General features: G+C 42.0%; 1 protein-coding gene and 1 long non-coding RNA gene across 6 annotated transcripts in view; one reads left to right on the top strand and one right to left on the bottom strand.

The window, feature by feature from the left end:
* Window positions 1–25,511, bottom strand: part of LOC122563177 — a 44,949-nt gene that overhangs the window by 10,309 nt on the left and 9,129 nt on the right. The gene's annotated exons all lie outside the window — the stretch shown is intronic.
* Window positions 1–25,511, top strand: part of LOC122563147 (MAM domain-containing protein 2-like) — a 139,977-nt gene that overhangs the window by 110,583 nt on the left and 3,883 nt on the right. For 4 of the 5 annotated variants that reach the window (XM_043716635.1, XM_043716644.1, XM_043716627.1 and 1 more), the window contains 3 exons: window positions 4,244–4,500; window positions 9,208–9,292; window positions 23,669–23,726. In XM_043716635.1, coding sequence (XP_043572570.1) covers window positions 4,244–4,500; window positions 9,208–9,292; window positions 23,669–23,726 — 400 coding nt within the window. The remainder of the gene's footprint in view (window positions 1–4,243; window positions 4,501–9,207; window positions 9,293–23,668; window positions 23,727–25,511) is intronic. The other variant, XM_043716654.1, reaches the window with a different exon arrangement.

The raw sequence follows: 25,511 nt of genomic DNA, 5'->3' as shown, positions 1-25,511 counted from the left end.
ATAATAATTTCAAACAAGATTGGGGAAGTTTACCCCAGCATCCTGGCCAATATTTATCCTATCCAGCATCATTAAAATGGATGATCATGGATTGATGTATGTGGGAGCTTGCTGTGCTCTGCTGCATTCCACACAGAGAGACTTTCCCACATTTTGAAACATCTCGAGGTTGCCCAGAGAAATGTATTTAAGATCCCTGTCGCAGTGTTACCACAAATGTGCCAAAGGATCAGTGTGTTTATCCACCTTGAAGCAAGAGCAATGAAAGGTTAGATTTACATTCTCAATCTGCTTCTGTTCCACGACCTTAATCTTCTAAATCATTGGGTAGATGAAAGTTACCTCACCAAAAGGCATGACAGTTATTTTATTTTTGTAGATTCTTTAATGGGATGGCAAAGCCAGCATTTCTTGCCCATCCCTAATTAGCCTTGAAATGAGTGGCTCACTAAGCCATTTTAGAGGGCAGTCAAAGGTCAACCATGTTGCTGAGGGTCTGGAGTCACATTCTCCTCTGCAGCCAATAGCATGAGCTCAGATGGCTATGTTGCCTGCTGGGTGCTAGGGTTCAGGAAATCTACTCAGGGCTAGAGAAGAACTTACAGGACGAGGGGTCGGAATCATCTTTTGTTGTTCATAAATGTATCAACAATACAGGTTGGTCAAGGAAAGATGATCTGCTTTGTCATTATGAAAAGGTAGACACCAAATTAAGAAGTGAAATTTCGGACGTCATGATCTCTGCATTATTACCAGACCCATGTGCAATCTGACACAAGGCAAAATAGACTAGAGAGGTGATTGATTGGCTGAAAGACTGGAGTGAGAGAACTGGGTTTCAGTTCAGAGGACATCGACATATGTACTGGGGAAAGTGAGGCCGAGCCATTGGGAGGTCTACACCTGAGTGCAGCTGGGATCACTGTTCTTGACAGCCACATAACTAGAGACCAAGCAAGGGTTTTAAAATAAATAGTGGCGCAAGAGATCAAAATCAGGAAGATATAGTCATTTAAAGAGGAGAGAAAAGGAAAGATATTAATGACAAATAATAAACAGCCCAGAACAGGAAAGGATGGAAAGTACAGATCTAAGAGTCAATCATCAGTTAATACTAGAGGTTACAAAAATAATAGGGCAAAACTCAAGGTTCCATATCTGAATGCAAGTAGCACTTAAAACAAAACAGATGCACTGATAGTGCAAAGTGTGATAAACAGGTATGATCTAATTGCCTTTGCAGTGACAGGGTTGCAGGATGACACTGATTGGGATTTGAATATTGAAGACTGTGTGGTACTTGAGAAGCTAGAAAAAGGTGGAGAGGTGGCTTTGTTGAATAAAAGTTATACTAATACAATAGAGAGAAGCCACCTAACTTCAAGAAACGAAGGTGTGGAAATATATCATTAAAAGCCAAATATTGCAGATGCTGGAAATCTGAAGTAGAAACAGAGTGTGGGTCTGGCAGCATCTGTGGAGAGAAAAACAATTAGCGTTTTGAGTGAAAGGTTATTGGGGTTAGGCAGGAATGAGACTTGAGGTTTAAAACAAGATCAGCCAATCTTATTGAATGGTGGGGAAGGCTTAAAAAGCTAAGTGGCTTATTCCTGCTCCGAATTTCTACGTATGTATTGGCCAGGCTAGGTAAGGAGAGCAAATTTCCTTCTTTAAAAGGACATTAATGAACAATTTTTTTTAATGACAGTTGATAGCTTCATGATCCTGGAACTAGTTTTCAATTCCAGAATTTATTAATTGAATTTAAATTTCACCAGCTCCTATGGTGGGATTTGAAACTAAGTTCTGGCAGTATTAGCCTGGGCCTCAAAATAGTGTACCATCCCTAAATTGAAGTTTTTAAAAATGAATTCATCTGTGGGATGTGGCCATCTCTGGCTGGCCAGAATTTATTGCCCATTCCTAGTAGTCCTTGAGAAGGTGGTGGTGAGCTGCCTTCTTAAACTGCTGCAGTCCACCTGCTGTGGGTTGACCCAAAATGCCATTAGGGAGATAATTCCAGGATTTAGATCCAGCAACAATGAAGGAACTGTGTTATATTTCCCAGCCAAGATGGTGAGTGCCTTGGAGAGGCACTTGAAGGTGGTGTTCTTATATATTTGCTGCCTTTGACCTTCGCAATGGGAGTGATTGTGGATTTAGAAGGTGATGTCTGAGAATCTTTGGCAAGTTTCTGCAGTGCATCATGTAGATTGTACACACAGCTGACACTGACCATTGGTAGTGGAGGGAGTGGGTGCTTGTGAAAGTAATGCCAATCAAATGAGCTGCTTAGTTCTGGATGATATCAAGCTTCTTGAGTGTTGTTAGGGCTGCACTCATCCAGATAAATGGAGAGAATTCCATCACACTCCTGACTTATGCCTTGTAGATGGTGGACAGGCTTTGGGGAGTCAGGAGGTGTGTCACTCGCTGCAGTATTCCCAGCCTCTGAAATGCTCTTGTAGTGACGGTGTTTATGTGCTGTGTCCAGTCGAGTTTCTGATTACTGATAACCTGCAGGATGTTGATAATGGGAGATTCAGTGATGGTAACACCATTCAATGTCAAGAGGCGATGGTTACATTGTCTCTTATTGGTCATGGTCATAGCCTGGCATTTGTGTGACACAAATGTAGTTTGTTACTTGTCAGCCCAAGCCTGGATATTGTCTAGACCTTGTTGCATTTAGATATGGATTGCTTCAGTATCTGAGGAGTTGCAAATGATGCTGAACATTGTGTAATCATTGGCGAATATCCCCACTTCTGAGTGTCAGTCATCTCTCACACACCTTGTTCACAAAGATAAATTGACAGAAAGGAAGATAAATTTGATCTCAAATATCCCTGATTTTAATGACTGTGCTATTAGCAACCATGCCTCTAACTACTGAGTACTTAAACTCTACCTTTTCTCCTTATATCTCTTCACCTTGCTCCTCTCCTTTAAGACACTGCCCTTATGTCCAAACTCTTGGTCACCTTTCCTGATAGCTAATTATGCCGTTTTGTATCAAATTATCTTTGTCCCTGACAGTTCCTGAGAGCCACTTTGGGATGGTGCTATATAAAGATATGTTGTTGGTGTGTTGATGCAGGGAAAGTCTAATTAGCAGAAATGACTAATGTTGAAGGAAAGCTGGTCACTGCTCAGTGGGAATAGTTGCACATATGAAGCCAAACCAAAGTTTGATGAAATCATTCAAGTATGTGCTTTTCCAGCTGTCAGGCCTTAAATTACAATGTTCTGCAAGGCTGTCATTTGGAAAAAGACAAGTTGAACTATCTAACCTCAGGCAGACACACTGCGATGCTCTAATTAGTACTGAGAGATGATTCCACTCTCTCTCTTGTACGTTATCCAAATCAATCACATATGAGTAATATTTTTAGGCTGCTCAACTGTGTGGGCTTTCACAACTGAGCCCGATTATTATCCTCATCCTTATTCCTCTTATGTATCACCTTCAGCAAAAATACCTAGATAATAACTAGGTTACATATCTTGCTCCCCACCTACAACTCCTCAATCCTCAACAGGCATTAGCCTGGTGGAATCCATCATTAAACCTGAAAGGTTTGTGCTGAGATCTTAAATGAATAGAGTATGTGCTTGTCCAGTAGTGGAAATTCATTGTGCAAAATAAAAAAAGTTCAAATGTTGCTGAAGCTTTGCTGTTACCCCATGAATAAAGGTTTTGGCAACATGTCTTGTTCTTCAATAGTGCAACATGTGTATATTTACAAATATATATATAATTTTTTATCACCTTTTTAAGTCAAGCTTCCCAAGGAACTGGAGAGTTATTAAATGAGAATTTAAGACCCAGACACTGAAGGAGATGTCAGTCACCCAAAGCTTAGTCGACAATCGAGGAGCATCGTAAAAGGAGTTTAGGAGCAAGGAGTACAGAGGAGATGAGATTGAAGGTGCTAATTCAATAGCTTAGAACCCAGGCAACTGGAGACAGAATGCACTGCAGTAGAGTGATTAAAATGAGGGATGCATGACTGACTGGAGTTGGGAGAGTGCAGAGATGTCCAAGGATTGTAGAACTAGAAAGGTTTACAGAGATGGGGAGAGGTAGTTACATATTGGTATTGTATCATCTCTTTTGCCGTCTTTATCTTTAACATTAACTAAAGGACATTAGATATAATGTGTTTTTCTCTGAGAGGGAAGGGATTTATTTTGATGTGTGATGTCTGCTATCTAAATAAATGTAATTATTTTCCTTTAGGGCGATACTTATATGTAGAAGCCTCTCATATAAGGCACGGATACAATGCACGATTGTTGTCATGGCCACTGAGAGGATTCACTGGTGACCAGTGCCTGATATTTTTCTACCACATGTATGGGCTTGGAACTGGATCATTAAATGTTTACTTGAGGAAGGAGAATGGTCAAGAAACTCTCTTATGGAAAAGAACAGGGGAACAGAGTGTATCTTGGCTGAAGGCCTCTGTAGAATACAACTGTGAAGAAAACCATCAGGTTAGTTTGCCTTAAAACTCTGCATGGTTAGGAATAGCCAGTGGAGAAAATTAGAGTATAAAACTTTTTACCCTTGAATCGCATCCAAACTGAAGGAGAATTTCTTCTGTGAAATAGTTTGACCAGAATCATAGAATCCCTACAGTGTGGAAACAGGCCCTTCGGCCCAACAAGGCCACAGCCACCCTCCGTAGAGTAATCCACCCAGCTGCATTCCTCTACCCTATTATTCTATATTTACCACTCTCTACTGCACCTAACCCACACGTCCCTGAACACTATGGGCAATTTAGCATGGCCAGTTCACCCTAATCCGCACATCTTTGGACTTTGAAACTGAAGGACCCGAAGGAAACTCACAGAGACTGGAAGAGAACATGCAAACTCCACACAGAGTCACCTGGGGCTGGGATAAAACACTGGTCCCTGGCGCTGTGAGGCCACAGTGCTAACCACTGAACCACTGTGCCATCCATAAACCTGAAGTTAAAAACAAAGTAACAGATGTACTCAGCAATGTCAGTAGAGAGAGAAAAAGTTAAGAAAATAAGAAAAACGATTGAAAGAGGTCATTCAGCCCTTCAAAACCTACTCCACTATTCCAAAGATCCACAGCACCCTGAGTAATTCAGCTCCTCATCTCAGTCCTCAATACCTGAACATCTTATTCCAAGACTATGTAGCTCTGTTATAGATTCCCCAGCCATAGGGAAGCATTTTCAGTATCTTAAGAATCTTATGAACCCACTTAAGAATTGTATCTGTTCAATTAGATCACTGCTCATTCTTCTCAACTCCAGGAAACGTAGATTGTATTTACATAATATCTCCTTGTAGAACTGATGGTTACCTTGAAATGCTCAATCAGTCAGCCTCTGCCCAAATGCTGCTGGGTATTTCCAGCATTATCTGTTTTATTTCAGATTTCAGCAGCTACAGCACTTTGCTTTTGACCAATTCCTCATTACTATGTGTCCATGATACAAAACATTATTCCTAATTTTATATTAAATTAAGTTGATGTGGTGAGTGTGAGGGCACAGGATGGTGAATTATGGAAATGAAGAAATGTTACACTGGTGATGTCGGCAATAGCCTGATTGTATTATCACTAAACTATTAATCCAGAGACCCAGGGAATGCTCTGGGCAAAGTTCAAATTGCATGATGGCAGCTGGTGAATTGAAATTCAGTTTTAAAAATCTGTAACTGAAAACTAATCCCAGTCATGATCACCATGAAAAGATCAACAACAGTCATAAAAGCCTACCTGGTTAACAAATGCCCCTCTAGGGAAGGAAGTCTTACCCATTCCAGTGTACATACGACTCCAGATCCACAGTAATGTAATTTACTCTAAACCGGCCTCTGAAATGGTTGAGCAATCGAGGGATGGGTGATGAATGCTGGCTTTGCCAATAATGTGTCAGTTGAATGAAAGACTTCACCAATATTACCATTGACCATAAACTAAACTGGACTCGTAGTATAAATGCCGTACCTACAGCAGCAAGACCTCTCCTGAATCCTCCAAACCTATCCACGATTGATAGGGCACAAATCAGAGTGTGATGGAATACTCTCACTTGACTAGATCAGTGTAGCTTCAACAACACTCAAGAAGCTTGACACCATCCAGCTCTCTTTATTGGCACCACATCACCACCTTCAACATCAGTATCTCCATTACCGACACACCATGGCAACAATGCATGCTATCTACAAGATCCACTGTAGCAACCCACCAAGGGTCCTTAGGCAGCACATTCCAAGCCCATAACCACTATGATCTAGAAGGACAAAGACAGCAGATACATGGGAATAACACTACTGCCACGTTCCCCTCCAAGCCATTCAATTGGAAGTATATCACCATTCCTTCACAATCACCTGGTCAAAATTCTGGAATTCCATCCCTAACCAAATTATGGTTCTACCTATGTCAGATGGACTAGTTCAAGGAGACAGCTCACCAGCACCTTTTAAAGGGCAATTAGGGATGGGGAATAAGCACAGTCCTCGCCAATAACTCCCACATCCCATGAACAAATAAAAAAACCTAAATTAACAATCACTGCAATTTATTCTAATGAATCCAAATGTGAACAACAGTCCTGTTTCATTTTCTGCAATATATGAACTGATTATGACATTGTAAAACACAATATTTCTAGTCACAGTTGTAACTGAAAGTGCTACCTAAAAGTAATCATATCCATGAGACTCTAGGTAAAAGAGACAAACTCAATCCCTTCTAATTTGTTTTCACAATGTATTTATTTTTGTTATCTTGTAACACAATAAGTAAATAATGTTCTGTTGAGTTTTAGCAAGTTGCTGTATTCTGTTTTGGTTAAATCAAATCAAATGATAATTTTTGAATTAACACAGAATTGTAGGCTCTATTGTGCTGTACAACCACAGGCTGTAGGGTGTCTGAAATTCATTTCAGGGTCACAGAGCAGGAGGCCATTCAGTCCATTGTGTCTCTACTGGCTCTTCAAATGAGCAACTGAAACGAACAAAACCTACAGCGATTAACCTACCTTCTCCCTGTAATACTCTACATTCTTCCTTTACAACTAACAGTCTAAATCCTTCTTAAAAGTCTCAAGTAAAGCTGCCTCCATCACATTGTCAGTGCATTCCAGACATTAATCACTTATTGCATGCAGAAGATTTTCCTCATGCCATTTTTGCTTCTTTTGGTAACTATTTAATCTGTGCTTTCTCATTCTTGATCAAATAGGAATGGTTTCTCTCCATTTACTCTGACCAGAATCCTCATGATTTTGATTTTAAAAAAATATTCACTCATGGAACGTGGGCGTTGCCGGCTGGCTAGCATTTATTGCTTGTACCTAGTTGCCCTTGAGAAGATGGTGGTATGCTACCTTCTTGAACCACTGCAGACCACGTGCTGTAGGTGGATTCACAATGTGCTTAGGGAGGGAATTCCTCTGTCAGATCTCTATCTCAGCCTTTTCCTTGCCAAGTAAAATCGTTCCAATTTCTCCAGTCTAAATAAATTAAGTTCCTCATCCCTGAGACCATTCTACTCCTGAGACATAAGAGAAGGGCATTTCATCTTGTTAGTTGGCTTGCATCTGGGGTATTAAAGGAGGTGACAGCAGAAAGTAGTTGATGCATTAGTCATGATATTCCAAAATTCCCTGGGTTCTGGAAAACATGCTAATGTGACACACTCATTCAAAAAAAGGAGATAGGCCGAAAGTGGACCAGTTAGTTTGACCTCTGTCGTGGGGAAGTTAATGGAGTCAATCATAAAGGAGGAGATAACTGAGCACTGGAAAAACAAAGCTTAATTCACCAGTGTCAACACAGTTTCATGAAGGGCAGGTCAAACTTGTCAAAACTTGCTGGAGTTCTTTGAGGAGGCAACCAGCAAGGTAGATAATGGGGATCCAGTGGTATATCAAGACTTCCAGAAGACATTTGACAAGATGCAGCATAAAACATTGATCCAGATCCATGGGGTTAAGTGTGGAGTATTGGTTTGGATAGAGGATTGGCTGACTGAGAAAGAACAGAGGATCTAGATAGATGGGTCCCTCCCTGGATAGTGAACTATAATTAGTGGGGTGCCACAGGGTTATGTTCTTGGATCTCAACTATCCACAATTTGTATAAATGATTTGTAAGAGGCGAAAGAATGTGATATAGCAAAATGCACTGATGATGATAAAATAGATGGGAAAGCAGGCTGTGATGGGGAGATAGAATTTACAGATGGATATTGATAGGCTAGGGGAATGAATCAGAATCTGGCCAATGGAGTTTAATGTGGATAAGTACGAGATTATTTTAGCAGGAAAAATAAAAGGGCAAATTATTATTTAAATTGGAAGCAGATTCAAAGTGCATCCATGCAGAGGGATCTGGGTGTCTTTGTGTATGAATCACAGAAAGTGGATTTGCAGGTACAGCAAGTTATAAGAACAGCAAATGGAATCCTAGCATTTATTGCAAAAAAGCTAGATTATAAAATAAATGTTGTTACAATTATATAAGGCATTGGTAAGACCACATCTGGAGTACTGTGTCCAGTTTTGGTCTCTTTACTTGAAGGAGGAGATGGTGGCACTGGAGGCCATTCACAGGCAGGTCACCAGGTTGATCCCAGTGATAAAAGGTCTGTTTTATGAGGAGCGGTTGGATAGCATGGCCTTGTACACGCTAGAGTTCAGAGGAATTGGGGGCAGGGTGGGTCCGTTTGAGGTTGGTGAACATTGAACAGATGTTCCTTGTGCGGGATGGCCTCAAACAAACGGTCATAGATATAGAGTAAGATGGGGAGAAACTATTTCTCTCAGAGGGTTGTGACTCTGTGGAACTCACTGCTCCAGAATGCAGTGGAGGTGGAATCAATCACCAGATTGAAGACAGAAATAGATATGCTTCTGACAATAAGCGGAATACAGGGCTATGGGGAATCAGACAGGAGTAGAGTCAAGACTAGGATAAGATCAGCCATGATCATGTTAAATAGCGGAGTGGGCTTGAAGGGCTGAATTGCCTACTCGGCTCCTAATTCTTATTTTCTTATGCTAACAGATAAGTCCAATTGGTTCCCTTTTAATTCTGTCTTGAAAGTTACTCTTGAATCTGCTTCTACCATCCTTTTAGGCAGTGCATTCCAGATCACAAAACATGCCGTTGTATTTACAAATATTGTTCTTCTTACAGATTGTCTTTGAAGCAATTCGTGGCCTATCAATACACAGTGACATTGCAATAGATGACGTTTTATTTCAAAATGGACCCTGTGAAGGTACATGTGGAAACTGTATTGTGTAATATAATCTGTGCAAGCTCTCCGACATACGGGTTAAACTCCCATAATTCCTGTGAGTGAGTTGAATATCACGACTGGGACTAAGCAGTAAACTAATTACAGTTCTTGAGAGGATAAAACTTTATAGAGCTTTGGGGAAACAGCAGCAAGAAAAGGAATTATCTAGGAACAAGTTTAGGCTGTTCAGCCCTGCCATTCAATACAAACACTTCAAAGCCTTTCACTCACCTCAACCCCATAACCTCGCATACTGGAGGAAATCAGAACCCTATCGATCTCTACCTTAAACAGTCTCAAAGAGTGAGCCTCCATCTCCCTCTGTGGTAGAAAATTCCAAAGGTTCACAACTCTCTGAGTAAAAGAATTTCTCCTTCTCTCAGACCAAAGTGGCATTCCTCTTATTTTTAAATAGCACTATTTTAAAAGTGGGCATAGATAAATGGATGGAATGGCCTCTTTCTATGCTGTATCACTCTATGGTGCACACTTGAGGAGAATTTGTTATTCACTTTAAACCAACAGGCAGCATCAACTAAAAGTGGATATTTAATTTCCGATCCTGTACACTTTTATGATTGAATGAAAATGTCTAATGGAAGAGGTGCTGAAACTGCACTAATAATGTGCATCGATTTATTTTGTTGCATGGTAACCTTTCATCAAGATTGCTGTGCTTACTGTTTACCTCCTCCCTATCTCTGTCACTTCCGTCAGCCCTACAGCTCTCCAAGATTTCTGCACTTCTCCAATTCCAACCCCAATTTCCATCGCAAAAACAATGGTGACCATGCTTTCAACTGCCTGGGCCTAAGTCCTGGAATTTCACCCCCACCCATAATCCCTCTGCTTCCCATTAAGACCCTCCTTGAAACCCACTACTTTGATTAAGCTTTTAGTTATCAGTTGATGTTTCTCAGTGTTATACCCGTCCTTGTACAGGGAAAATGCCATAAAATTAAGCCCAACATCTAAAGATCAACCTGTTTACAGACAAGATGAATTGTCATTTGGACAAGTGTGGATTAATTTTAAAAAGATGGCACAGATATATTAAAGGTCAATTGTGATTATTAAACTTGCTTGATTGTTGAAGAGTTAACAAAGACAGTTAATAAGGGTAATGCAGTTGATGTTGCCAGAGTTGGAGGGTTTGAGCTATAGGGAGAGGTTGAACAGGCTGGGGCTGTTTTTCCTGGAGCATCAGAGGCTCGGGGGTAACCTTATAGAGGTTTATCAAATCATGAGGGGCATGGATAGGGTAAATAGACAAGGTCTTTTCCCTGGGGTGGGGGAGTCCAGAACTAGAGGGCATAGGTTTAGGGTGAGAGGGGAAAAATTTAAAAGGGACAACATTTTCACGGAGAGGATGGTGCGTGTAAGGAATGAACTACTAGAGAAAGTTTTGGAGGCTGGTACAATTACAACATTTAAAAGGCATCTGGATGGATATATGAATAGGATGGGTTTAGAGGGATCTGGGCCAAGTGCTGGTAAATGGGACTAGATTAGGTTAGGATATCTGGTTGGCATGGATGAGTTGGACCGAGGGTCTGTTTCCATGTTGTACATCTCTCTGAGACTGTGTGGTGTACATGAATTTCCCAAAGGCATTGGATTACACATTACAGGCTTTACTGGAAAATTACAGATCACATTGGCAGCTTGGATGCAAAACTGGCTATTTGGCAAAATGTTTCTTAAACAGCCGGAAGATTTATAGTCACTTCCTAGAACTTGAGTATTGCTGAATAATAATTTCTCTCTTTTTCTCATGGGGTTGGTTTTACGTCCCCTGCTATTTTTGATGTAAATGGTCTGGGTCTTAACAATCTGAAGATGGTACAACATTTTAGAAAGATTACGAGTTACAGACGATAGTGTTAGAAACTACAGACAGACATAGAGAGGGATGGGCAAAAAAAAACTGGCAGGTGAAATTTAATGTAGAAAAATGTGAAGTCATTTTATTCAGTAAAAATGAGGAGAGGTGATACAAAATAAAGGATTATATTCTCAAGGGAAAAAATAAGCAGAAATGTTTATTCACAAAGCACTGAAGGTGTCAGGCAGGTTCAGAGAATGTCACTGGGGCATAGAGTACAAAAGCAAGGACATTAAGTTAAACTTGTACAAAAATTAGTTCAGCCTCATCTGCAAGATTGTATTCAATTCTGGGCACCATACTTTAGGGAGCATGTGAAAGTAGAAAAGATGCATGGGAATGGTTCCAGGTGAGGAACTTCATAATGTGGATAAGGTTTGAGAAGGGGGAACTGTTTTCTCAGAGAAGAGAACGTGGAGAGGACATTTTATAGGGGTGTTCAAATCTGGACATGAGTAGATAGACAGAAACTATTCCCATCCTTGGGAGGATTAGAAACCAGAGAAGACACATTTAAGGTAATTGGAAAAAGAAGCAATGACAACATGAGGAAAAAGCCTTTTCATCCTGTGAGTGGTTAGGATCTGAAATGTACTGCCTGGGAGTGTGGTAAAGGCAGTTTAAATCATTCCAAAAGAGGATTAGATCATTTTCCAAGAGGATAAGATTTGCAAGGCGCTGAAGGAAAGGTGGGGGAAGAGTGACTAGCTGAGTTGCTCCTGTAGAGAGCCAGCACAGACACTATGGACCAAATACCCTCCTGCTTGACTGTAACCATTCTATGATTCTAAATGGCTTTGTGTAAAATTTGATACGGTAGTGCTCCAGTCAAAGACACTTTGTAAATCTAAGTTGTTGATGCTTAAAAGTTTACCTTGTTCCTGCAACAAACTGTTCTGCCAATTAACTCTCCAATATTTCGTTCAATTTCCGACATGAGAAAGCATGGCACTTGTTGGTGACCAAGTTAATTTGGGGAGAAGAGTTCAGTAAAAAATTAAAGCTTAAAAATCAGCAAATGATAACTGAGCTAAAATGTTTGAGCACCGTTTCTATATTTTGTTCCTCTAATTCTAAGCAGTGAACTCATCATTTTAAGGCATGGGATATTAAATGTTCACCTCTGGCTTTTTTATTGGGAATTGGTCAGTTGAGCTGCCGCAGGAGATGAGAGTGTTTTATCCCACACTGCTTGGCATGGATAGGCATGAAAACAGAGGAAGAACAAAAAGAAAGTGCCCACTTAGTAGTACAGAACTTAAATCTTGCTGAAAAGAGATGATGTGTTGATGCTTTTTGTCCTGTACTTGTCAGGACAAGACGTTTGTGTGATTTCAGAATTTTGCATTCTTGCATCTGTCCTGATTTCCATAAAATTTTGTCAGGCTTCTCAAACAATTTAACAACAGATACATTGCCCTCAAAAAGCAGGAAAGGCTGGAAGTAATGAGCATGTGAAGCAGCAACTGTGTGGAGGTAGATACAGAGAAAGACAAAGAGCTGAACTTTACCAGAAATTGATGAAGAGTCAGTTTTAGCGAATGTTGTGAAGGGTTTCCCTCTGCGAACCCTGGTGCATTTTCTGACACTTTCTTCCCAAACCCAACTCGTTATCTATTTAGAAGGCCCCATGGCACGGATTTACTCTTCTCCCACTTGCCATAAGGAGATGTACTGGCCAGTGTCACAACCTCCTAGGATTTCTGGCACCAGCACCACCTTTGAAGCCCAGCTAAGAATTTGGTCAAGTACTGAAAGTACTCTGCCACTGTCCTGCATGGTTCCTGTCAATTGCCCCAGACATGTCTGGCAGAGGGAACTTGTCAGCTCGTTTTGCCAATGTGGTTCTGGTGAATGGGGCATGCTCATGGGTACTGCCTGTTGTGCACATCCTGAGAGTTGGTGCCAGGTGTCCTAGATGAACGCCCAGTAGCAAGTTGAATTTGTCAGGTTTTCTTCTGTCTTTGTCACCATCCAGTTTCTATCCAGCAAGCGGGAAAATGGGAAACCGCACATCAATAAAGAGAGTTAACATGATAATGAGGGTATTAATACATTCTGATGCATGCAAATAGGCCTCGCACTTCTCACTCACAAGTTTCACATTTCCTTGTTCAATAACTGATTGGAGAATTTTGTCTTGACATTTAGAATCACCTCACTGGCCATCTCACATTATTCTCCCAACTTTCTTGCCAATGCTACTGTGTCCACTGGCTGGGAAGATTCAGCCTAACGTTGGATATTGAAGAAGATTGATTGGAGCAGAGCACAGATGTTCATCTTTGAGTTGCTGAAATGTCTTCATTGCTGGGAGTTCTGGCTCCAGCTCCTTAATTCCAGGGAAGGACCCTCCCCCCACTGCTGCCCACTTGAGTGCCTGACTCATTTAGCTGAAAAGAGGCAACTTGGGGTTCTCGCTAACGAATCCATCAACAAGTCAGACCCCTATCATTTCGGTGAAATACAACCTCAGATGGCAGAGGGAGAACTATTGGTAGGAATTTGAGAACAGGAGGAGGCCATTCAGCCCCTCAAGCCTGTTACACCATTCAGTTCAATTTTGGCTGTATCTTAAATCGTTCTTTCTTGGGCTTGATTCGGTAACCCATAATTCCTTTACCCAACAAAGAAAGTCCATCTGTCGTGGTTTTAGTACTTTCCAATTGATCCTCGACCTGAACAACATTTTTTTACATTGGAGAGAGAATTCCCTTTATGTGAAAAAGTGCTTGTTGGCATCACCTCATATAATCTGGCTCTTAAAGACTGTCTAACGTCATCTAGGAATTAGAGAAGTGGTTCCATGTTTTTGGGAAAATAAACACTTGGTCATTAATTTGAAAACAATTTTGTATTGTTCAATGCACAGATGGTGGCCAAATTGGGAAGTAGTGTGGAATTTTTGACTCATATGCAGGATTTGGAACCTTTGATTCATTCATGACGAATTTGCTGGCTCTGCAGAAATGGAAACTGCAAGACACCCTTAGTCAGCTGTTACTTTTGTGAATGAAAAAGACAGGCACTAACACTTCATCAGAATAGGACCAGCAGAGAAACTATTGCCACTGGTTGGGGAGTCTGGAAATCAGAGCCTAATCCAACACGTAAAATCAAACTCTCAGGAATAAATTAAAGACAGAAACTGTTGGAAATGCTCAGCAAGTCTGACAGAGAGGGGAACTTTTTCTGCTGACCTTCGAGCAGGTTGGGATGAAATTAGAAAACATTTCTTCACCAAGAGTCGTAAGGATTTGAAACACTCTTCCACAATGGCAATTTATGCTGCATCAGTTCATTTGAAAAGTGAAATTGATAAATTCTTGGTCACTGAAGATATTGAGAGATATGGGAAGGGTGGGTACATGCAGAGCAACCTTGATCTTATTGGATTGTGGAACAGACTTGAGGGGCTGAATGGCCTCCCAAGTTCCTATATTCCTAAGACTAGGAATTTTCTCACAGTCTGTCTGTTTTCTGCTGGAGAGAGCTCACAAGGAAATTCTGAGTGCAGAATCATGCTGTGTGAAAGAACAATGATTGTTTACAGGACCTGCGTTTGTAATTCAGACTTGGTTCATGTTTATAAATACAGTTATCTGATTAATTCTTCTCTTTGCTAAGAAGGCAAGATATGGTGCATAACAACTTACATTTACATAATGCCTTTAATTTAACCTCATCGGCTTGGGTTTCTTGCTCAAGCCTCTGAAAGTGGTCTTGAACCCGTAGCCTTTTAACTCAGAATGGGGAGTGCTACTCATCGAAAGCATTTGCATGACACATGCATGACATTCGCTTCAACAACAGATTCCGAGCTCGTTAAATGCCAGCTGATGTTTTAAAGCAGAAGGCTTTTTTACAGACTTGTTTTTCAGTTTTGAACTTGCTAATTTAGTCACAACATTAAGAGTACCTTTATCACACCACGGCTCAGTGATAATCATAGATAATCAGATCTTTCACATGCATGGTGACACCACTCTCTTCAGTACAAGATGTGCAATGTAAACATTCAATTGTTACACAGTTCATGCATGGCAGATATCCATCAGATAAGCTATGCACTTTTACACACTGCTGACTAATAACAACTACAACTTGCATTCATATGGCTCTTTCAACCAAATATAAAGGTCCCAAGGTGTTGTTATCAAGCAAAAATTTGACTCTCAACCATATTATGAGAGAGGGTGACTTAAAAGCTTGGTCAAAGGCTTTAAAAAGCACCGAAAGGTACAAAGTTGGTGAGGTTTAGGGAGGGAATTTCAGAAGGTAGGGCCCAATAAGTTGAAGACATGGCTGCCAATGGTGGATTGATTAATATCGGGAAGTTATAAGTCATACAGTCATAGAGATGTACAGCATGGAAACAGACCGTTCAGTCCAACTTGTCCATGCTGACCAGATATTCAAAATAAATCTAGTCCCATTTGCCAGCACTTGGCCCATATCCCTCCAAACCCTTCTTATCCATACCCATCCAGATGCCTTTTAAATGGTGTAATTGTACCAGCCTCCACCACTTCCTCTGGCAGCTCATTCCATACGCACACCACTCTCTGCGTGAAAACTTTGCCTCTGAGGTCCCTTTTATATCTTTCCCCTCTCATCCTAAACGTATGTCTTCTAGTTCTGGACTCCCCCACCCCAATCGAAAAGGCCTTGTCTATTTACTCTATACATACCCCTCATGATTTTATAAACCTCTATAAGGTCACCCCTCTGCCTCCGATGCTCCAGGGAAAACAGCCCCAGCCTGTTCAGTCTCTCCCTATAGCTCAAACCCTCCAACCCTGGTAACATCCTTGTAAATCTTTTCTGAACCCTTTCACGATTCATAACATCCTTCTTATAGCAGGGAGACTAGAACTGCACACAGTATTCCAATAGTGGCCTAAGCAATGTCCTGAAAAGCCATAGCACCACCTCTCAACTCCTATACACAATGCTCTGTCCAATAAAGCTGAAAATGTCTTGCTGGAAAAGCGTAGCAGGTCAGGCAGCATCCAAGGAGCAGGAGAATCGACGTTTCGGGCATGTGCCCTTCTTCAGGAATGAGGAGAGTGTGCCAAGCAGGTTAAGATAAAAGGTAGGGAGGAGGGACTTGGGGGAGGGGCGTTGGAAATGCAATAGGTGGAAGGAGGTTAAGGTGAGGGTGATAGGCCGACCAACCAATGCTATTTCCTTTACCTAACCACCAAAAATGGGTTGAATCTTACCAAATTTGACTGTGTCAATTCCAGGGAGTTTCGTGGAGGATTTCTCTCTGTGAGGTCTAGTGAGGTATCTCATTCCATTCTCTGCTGCTCACCTCATTATGTTCACACCATGCCTCCAATGTGCACTGCTCATGTTATCATGAATTAGCCAGCAGCAGAAGTGATTACCACCATCAGGTCATGGCAGCATTCCTGCATCCGCGCCATATTTAAACTGCAGCTGAGCATTTGGTCAAATGTTGTCAGTCAGGAGCTGCCCTTCACAGTTACACTTTTGGAAGAATTGCCTTGGAGATGATTGTTAAAGGCAAGCTGGAACCCTGCTTCACTGGCAGGGACCTGAAGTCCTAATAAACAAAATGGTGGAGAGGGCCTCTCTCTTCAGGACCAGCCAAGGAGACCTCAGCTCCATACTCTGGAAGACTGAAATTGCCACTTGGATTAGTGTTGAGTCCACAGTCCAGAGGAATGTTCAGCAAAGCTCATTGGTTAGCTCTGTTGCCTCACAGCACCAGGGTTCCAGGTTCGATTCCAGCCTTGGGTGACTGTCTGTGTGGAGTTTGCACATTCTCCCTGTGTCTGCGTGGGTTTCTTTGGGTGTTCCGATTTCCTCCTACAGTCCAAAGGATGTGTCAGTCAGGTGAATTGGCCATGCTAAGTTGCCCATAGTGATAGGTGCGTTAGTCGGAAGGAAGTGGGTCTGGGTGGGTTACTCTTCAGAGGGGCGGTGTGGACTGGTTGGGCCAAAGGGCCTGTTTCCACACTGTAGGGAAGCTAATCTAATCTAAAGCTGTAAAAAGGTCAATGTTTGTCTATGCTCAGCAATGGTAACTGCTGAGCTTTTCTCTGCTACCTTACACTCACTCTATCACTGCTATTGCACCCATCTCCCATCAAAGTTCATGGTCAATCACTCTCAGTATTTCATTCAGTGTTTCCCCCACTTGCCCTCATCCCCCCAAAAACAACAGACATTGAACCCTGCATGGCTTCTGCATTGCTTACTCACTGACTCAAGATACTTCACCATCTTTCCCTCATCTGCACTTGCACTATCCCTCCCTTTGTCTCACTCTAGAAGAAAATATCCCACAATGGGATGTTTAGAGCCAAGAAGTGTGATGGTGTGCCAACATTTGTCTCTTCACTCCTCTGAGGAGTGTGAAGACCAGGATTACCCATGTGGTGATGCCAACATTTATATGTCCCAGTAACCTGTGCTGCTCTTCCATTACTGCCATTGTGAATGTACTCATAGCATGCACAAAAATCTACTCATTTTACTCATCTCATTCTCTCTCTTGTCTCCTGCAAACACTAGTGGCATCTGTATAGCATCCACCTTGAAGAACAGAGAACTGCCTCCAATGAAATTATATCTTTCCTTATTTTTCTGCTTTGTAACTAAGATTCTGTACCTAGATACCTTTGTAGCTAAAATGGCACTAAGTGGTGACTCATAAACTTTTCATTGTTCTCATATGAATACATGTGACAATAAACCTAACTCAATTTTAACATAGAACATAGGACGTAGAACAGTACATTACAGGAGCATGTCTGTGCTGACCATGATGCCATTCTAAGCATATTCCACCTGCCTGTCCATGGTCTGTATTCCTCTATTCCCTGCTGATTCATGTGTCTGTGTAAATGTTGCTATCATATCTGCTTCTATTATCTCCCCTCACAGCACATTTCAAGCATACACCACCCTCTGTGTAAAAAACATGCCCATGCATATCCTTTCTGTTTCAATCAGATCACCTCTTATTCTTCTAAATTCCAATGAGTAAAGTCTCAACCTGTTTAGCCTTTGCACACAATTAAATCCCTCCATACCAGGTATCATTCTTTCTGAATTGCCTCCAAGGAATTATATCTTTCCTTAAATTAGGAGGCCACAACTCTTCACAATACTCCAGGTGTGGTTTCATTAGCGCATTGTACAATTGCAATAAGACCTCTCTACTCTTATTCTCCAACCACGTTAAAATAAGGGCCAATAATCTATTAGCCTTTCTGATGATCTGCTGTGTTTGCATGCTAACTTTCTGTGTTTTGTGCACAGGTTTCCTCATTCCTGAAGAAGGGCTCATGCCCGAAACGTCAATTCTCCTGCTCCTTGGATGCTGCCTGACCTGCTGCGCTTTTCCAGCAACACATTTTCAGCTCTGATCTCCAGCATCTGCAGTCCTCACTTTCTCCTAGAAGATTCTGTCCAATAAAGGAAAGCATACCAAACACCTTCTTCACTATCCTATCTATCTTGTGATTCCACTTTCAATTAGCTACGAACCTGCACTCCAAGGTCTCTTCGTTCACCAACACTCCCCAGGACCTTACCATTAATTGTATAAGTCCTGCTCTGATTTGCCTTTCATAAAATGCTGCACCTCGCATTTATCTAAATTAAACTCCATCTGCCACTCTTCAGCCCATTATCCCAAGTGATCAAGATCCCGTTGTACTCTGAGGTAACCTTCTTCGCTGTCCGCCACACCTTCAATTTTGGTGTCATCTGCGAATTTACTAACCATATCTCCTATGTTCACATCCAAATCATTTATATAAATGACGAAAAGCAGTGGACCCAGCACCGATCCTTGTGGAACTCCACTGGTCACAAGCCTTCAGTCTGAAAGGCAACCCTCCACCACCACCCTCTGTCTTCTACCTTCGAGCCAGTTCTGTATCCAAATGGCTAGTTCTCTCTGCATTTCATGTGATCTAACCTTGCTAACCAGTCTATCATGAGGAACCTTTTCTAACGCCTTACTGAAGTCCATGTGGATCACGTCCACCACTCTACCCTCATCAATCCTCTTCGTTACTTCTTCAAAAAATTCAATGTGAGACACTGATCCCTAATCAGTCCTTGCCTTTCCAAATACATGTAAATCCTGTCCCTCAGGATTCCCTCCAACAACGTGCCCACCACCGATGTCAGGCTCAGTGGTCTGTAGTTCTCTAGCTTTTTCTTGCCATCTTTCTTAAATAAAGGCAACACGTTAGCCAACCTCCAGTCTTCCGGCACCTCAACTGTGGCTATCAATAATACAAATATCTCAGCCAGTGGCCCAGCAATCACTTCCCTAGCTTCCTACAGAGTTCTCGGTTACACCTGATCAGGTCCCAGGAATTTATCCATCTTTATGCGTTTTAAGATGTCCAGCACCACCACCTCTGTAATATGGACATTTTTCAAAATATTGCTATTTATTTCCCCATGACCTCTATCTTCCAATCCTTCTCCACAGTAAACACTGATGCATATTAACTTGTTTAATATCTCCCTCATCTCCTGTGGTTCCACACATAAGCAGCTTTGCTGATCTTTAAGGGGCCCTATCCTCTCCCTAGTTTTTTTTTTGTCCTTAATGTATTTGTAGAAAGCCTTTGGTTCTCCTTAACCCTATTTGCCAAAGCTATCTCATGTCACCTTTTTGCCGTCCCGATTTCCTTCTTAAGTACTTCTTAAAGTACTGCCTTTATACTCTTCTAAGGATTCACTTGATATCTGCTGTCTATGCCTGACATATTCTTCCTTCTTATTCATAGAATCCTGATAGAATCACTAGTGTGGAAACAGGCCCTTTGACCCAACAAGTCCACACCGACCCTTCCGAAGAGTAACCCACCCAAACCCATTCCCTCCTCTATTCTCCTACATTTTACCCCTGACTAATACACCTAACCTACATATCCCTGAACACCATGGGCAATTTTAGCATGGTCAATTCACCTGACCTGCACATCTTTGGACTGTGGGAGCAAACCGGAGCACCCGGAGGAAACCCACACAGACACGGGGAGAACGTGCAAACTCCACACAGCTGGAATCGAACCTGGGTCTCTGGCATTGTAAGGCAGTTGCCCCCAACATCTTAACAAAAACCTCAATGTCTCTAGTTATCCAGCAATCCCTACTAGTCTTGATATTACCCCTAACAGGAACGTACTGTCTCTGGATTCTTGTTATCTCATTTCTGAAGGCTTTCCATTTTCCAGGTGTCCCTTTACCTGCAAATATCCACCCCCAATCAACTTTTGAAAGGTCTTACCAAATACCATTAAAATTGGCCTTCCTCCAATTTAGAACTTCAACCTTTAAATCCAGTCTATCCTATATCTTTGATCAAGCTTTCAGTTACCTGTCCCGATATCACCTCCTGGCTTGGTGTCAAATTTTGGCTGATAATTTCTCCAGTGAAGCCCCTTGGGATGTTTGGCTTTCCAAAATGTACTACAAAAATGCAAGTTGTTGTTGTGGCTGGAGCACTCTTATTACTACAGTTGTTCGCAAACAGTGATCTAGAAAACAAAAATGAGGTGCCTTGAAATTGGGAGAGCTGGGAAGGGATTGGAAAGTGGTGCCCAGTTTTAATGGTTCTCCCATCTAGTGACAGCTGAATGATTTAGTTGAGATGCCCCATACAACTTGAAGACCTGCACTAGAAGCTTTACCATATCACCAATGGGACTGATATATTGCTGACTTATGGATCAGGAAAGATGTGCTTCCACTGGATGTGTTTTCTGCATCTTTGAACATTAGTATCGACTATGTTAAAAAGGAGAAAGCTTCCACAATTTATTTTCTTAGGTATAGGTTGTTCTGCTATAACATGCATTTCATCAGTGCAAATTGGCTATAGCGTGATTGATGAAATGTAGACATTATGTGGATAACACAAAGTTTCTACTGAATGAGTATAGTGATTTTCTATTAGCGATCTCCTGTAGCAGTTTTCCATAGTGCGATTTTCTATCAAGTGAGGTTACTGAGGAACACAATTGTTGCGTTATAGCAGAACGACCTGGTGGCCTCAAAATGTAATTCTCATCACACCCGTAACATAATGACTTCAAGACTCAAGTGAGCCTGCTTTGTCTGTTTTGGCTGTTGTCAGTGAGACTCAGGAAATTTGGGGGGTGTTCCCCTTGGCAAGCCTGGCATAGAAACAAGCTAAAATTTCAGCATATATTGTATTATTTCCAGCACAGAAACAGGCCATTCAGCCCATCTGGTCTATGTCAGCAATGCTTTTGCACCACACCAGCCTCTCTCCCACCATACTTCATTTCACCCTATCAGCATACTCATCTACTCCTTTCTCCCTGGTGTTTATTTGAGGATTCCCTTTAAATGTATCCATACCCACTGAACCTCAACTACTTCCTCCGGTAGCACACTCTCAAAGTAAAAATAGTCATCCTTAATTCCATCGCCACTATCTGACATTAATGATTCCTTGATTCTGATCTCAACTTCAATATATTTTTCCTCCACCTTCCCTTCTTTTAATTAACATATTTTCCCTAATCAACTTATTCAGAGATGTTTGGAGCAGGTGGGACTTGAAACTTGGTCTCCTAGTCGAGGAATAGGACTGTACCTCTGTGCCATAAGAGACCTTCACCGTCCCTTTTGAACCCTATAATAAACTTCGACCATAGCAAAGAGGTCAGTCTGTTCAGCCTTTCCTGACTGGTATAACCCATCAGCCCTGTTATCATTCTAGTAATTTATTTTGCTCTGCCTTCGTTTCCTGTGCTAAGTACAATTGAAGAAATTTTAATTAAAAAAAATCAAAATTGAATCCCGTTGGCCTGCAGTTTCCACTTTCGCCAGCAGAGGCTGCTAAAGCTGCACCATTTGCGTCTTGCAGTCTGGATCAATGCAAACCGGTTCTATCAGAAACCCCCATACCTGTCAGCAGAAAGCTCTCTGTCATGAGCTCTGAGTATTTCCCTGCCACTTGTTTCCACCACTTGTACTTAATCCTTGCATTCAGGCTAGATCATAGAATCACAGAAGCATTATGGCACAGAAGTAATGCCTGGACCTGCTCATTAAATGAGCATCATTATCTAGTTGGAGAAAATGAGGACTGCAGATGCTGGAGATCAGAGTCGCGAGTGTGGTGCTGCCTGACCTGCTGTGCTTTTCCAGCACCAAACTCTCGACCCCGACCTCATTAACTAGTGCTCATCCTCCAATTTGTTTTCTCCATATCCTTGCACATTAATTTTATCCAGAATAATCCTTCAATATCCTCTTGAATGCCTCAATTGAACCGGCCTCCATCAAATCTCCTGGCATTCCAGACCTGAACTACTTGTGTGAGAAGCTTTTTACTTATCTGCACCCTTGCCTCTTTTACAGGTCACTTTAAATCTGTTCTTGTTCCTTTTGGAAAACATTTCTCCCTATCTATTCTATCCAGGCCCATTCATGATGTTGAAAAATCTCAGTCAGATCTCTCCTCTCTGCCTTCTTCTTTCCAATTTTGTCAACCGGTCCTCATCCCTGAAAACATTCTTGCTAATTGATTCTGTGTTTTCTCCAACGCCCTCACGCCTCTCCCCAGGACCAACCCTCAGAACCAATTCCCACCCCATCACCTCCTGGTGAACATCAGCAACATGAAGATTCCACCTCTGTAATCTCAGCTGCCTCCGCTCTGCTCTTCTGTGCCACCCGGAGACTTGAAATATTCCTGATGCCGGCCTTCCAAATACAACCTGCTGCAAGTATCAGCTCATCCAAAACTCTGCTTTTCATTGCACTAAAACATTCCAACAGACCTCATAGTCATGTTACTGGGGACAAAGTTTCACCACGAGCTACCTAAGTGTATATTAGGACTGATGACCAAAAGCTTGATCAAAGTGGTATTAGGTTTTAAGGAGCATCATAAAGGCAGAGAGAGAGAGAGTTGGAATTGGCATATTCCTGACCATAAAGACCCAGGCAGCTGAAGACACAGCCATTATTCTTGGAGCGATTACAAATAATGATGGCCAAGATTTCAGAGGGTTGTGGAGCTGGAGGAGATTACAGAAATAGGGACAGACAAGGCCATGGGGGGGATCTGAATACAGGCTTGAGAATTTTGAACGTAGGTGCTGGAAGCCAACGTAGCTATGCACAGGAAGGTGATCATAGAATTGTTACAGAGCAAAAGGAGGCCCCTTGGCCCATTGGGTGAATGGGGTTCGATTTGGGTTAGAATAAGGGGAAGTGGAGTTCTGGATGAACTCAGGTTTGAGGAGGGTAGAAGGTGGGAGACCAGAAACCCTCGAAACAGTTTGGTAGCAGATATGACCTGTTAACTGATGATTCTTTCCGAATTATCAGCACCTGCATGAATACAGAGTGTTAGGGTGTGCTGCCTATATGTGTGTGTTCGATAACTGTTTGCAATGTGTCAAGTGACTAACCAGTGACACTTCTGGCAGGGAGTGTCTATGAAGGCAGTGGATACCTCGATGCTCAAACATTTTTACCGTCCGTGAGGTGAGAACAAATTGTCACACTGCTGGTGCTGATGTGCACTTATCAGCACTGATTTCACATATTACTTTCACTGTGTTAATTCATTACATCTCAGTGCAATCCCATACTGTTCATCCTTTCTAACCATAAACAACAGGGATGGAGCTGGCACAATGTGAGCAATGGCAATGATGTTACACAACTTTCGTTGATCGTGTCCTATGCATCTGTGCTTTATCATTAACTAACCTCACCTCTAATTAACCTCACTTCCCCATTGGGGCTGGATGGGGAGTGGAGCAGGGAACAGGCACTTCAACTAACATTGCAACCACTTAAATCTATTGTACATTATTAATTCCTAGATGGTATATCCAGTCAAGTGAGTAAAGTTGCCATAACCCCATTGGACCACAGGGCTGCTCTCTCACCACACCTCAGGAGAGGGTGAGGTTGAGAATGAGAGACCTTGAGATTCTGTGACCAGAGAGGGGAAATGGAATATCAGCCGATGCGGGTCAGATATAGAACGTGGCAGGTAAACAGGGATTGAACATATTTTTGAGGTCGGGGGATTGGGTACAGGTAGGACAAAGATTGATGGCATTATCTTCACAATGCTGACCGAGAACTCCCTTCACAAAAGGCACACGTCCACCCTCAATCTTCCAGCCCTGTGCACCAGAGCTAGATCCCGAGTCTCATAGAAACAGCGAGAGGCAATTCAGCCCATTCTGCCAGTCAATTAGATCATGTTCTTCATTTACCCTCCAGCAGAGGCATGATGGGCTGAGTGGCCTCCTCCATTGTGTCATTCTATTACTCTAGTTACTTATGATGCATAGAAACCTTCTCCTGCCATTGGGGATAACGGCTAAATCCAGGTTCACCCGGTAATACCCTCCCCCATGATCTTGCTTCACTCTCTCAGTGAGCTGACAGTTCTGTACTCTCCCCACAAACCGGAAAAAAATAAATTTAAAGTTTCATCTTTGAAAACTCCAAACTTTGCAATTATTAACAGACAAGACTATGACCACCACCTCAGGGGCAATAGGCCACAAAGGGGGACCGAGCCAACAACAACCACACCCCGTGAAAGAAGAAAATCAAATTAACTTAGAAACACATTAACAGGACTAAAGAAAAGCTATCTAATCTGGTCCCACATTTGAACTCTTGCTCCATAGCCCTGTATGCGAGGGCAGTGCACTGACATGTTTGACGACGGATGAGGGTTTCTGCCCCTTCATGGCAGTGAGTTCCAGACCTTTCACTGCCCTTTGCCTGGAAAAGTTTCCAAACTCCCAATCTAATCCCTCCACCAATTACTTTAAATCTGTGACCCTGGTTATTCACCAAGATGGAAATACATCCTTCGTATCTCCGTTACCTTGCTCCTTGATATTTTATAAACTTCAATTAAATCTTGCTCCAGCATCCTCATTCTAAACAGAAAAACTCCACTCTAACCAGCTGTGAAAATACAGAAAATAGGAGTGAGAGCAGACCATTCATCTCATTGCACCTACTCCACCTTTCCAACCTACTCCACTGCCCAAATAATACTTAAATCCATGTATAATTCTGTAAATCCCACTTTATAGACAGTAGGCAATAGACAATAGGTGCAGGAGTAAGCCATTCTGCCCTTGAAGCCTGCACCACCATTCAATATGATCATGGCTGATCATCCTTAATCAGTATCCTGCTCCTGCCTTATCTCCATAACCCTTGATTCCACTATCCTTGAGAGCTCTATCCAACTCTTTCTGAAATGAATCCAGAGACTGGGCCTCCACTGCC

Source organism: Chiloscyllium plagiosum, chromosome 2 (assembly GCF_004010195.1).
Source record: "Chiloscyllium plagiosum isolate BGI_BamShark_2017 chromosome 2, ASM401019v2, whole genome shotgun sequence".
NCBI classification, from domain to species: Eukaryota; Metazoa; Chordata; class Chondrichthyes; order Orectolobiformes; family Hemiscylliidae; genus Chiloscyllium; species Chiloscyllium plagiosum.
The sequence above is the reverse complement of the archived record's forward strand: the minus strand, read 5'-3'. Positions and strand labels throughout refer to the sequence as shown.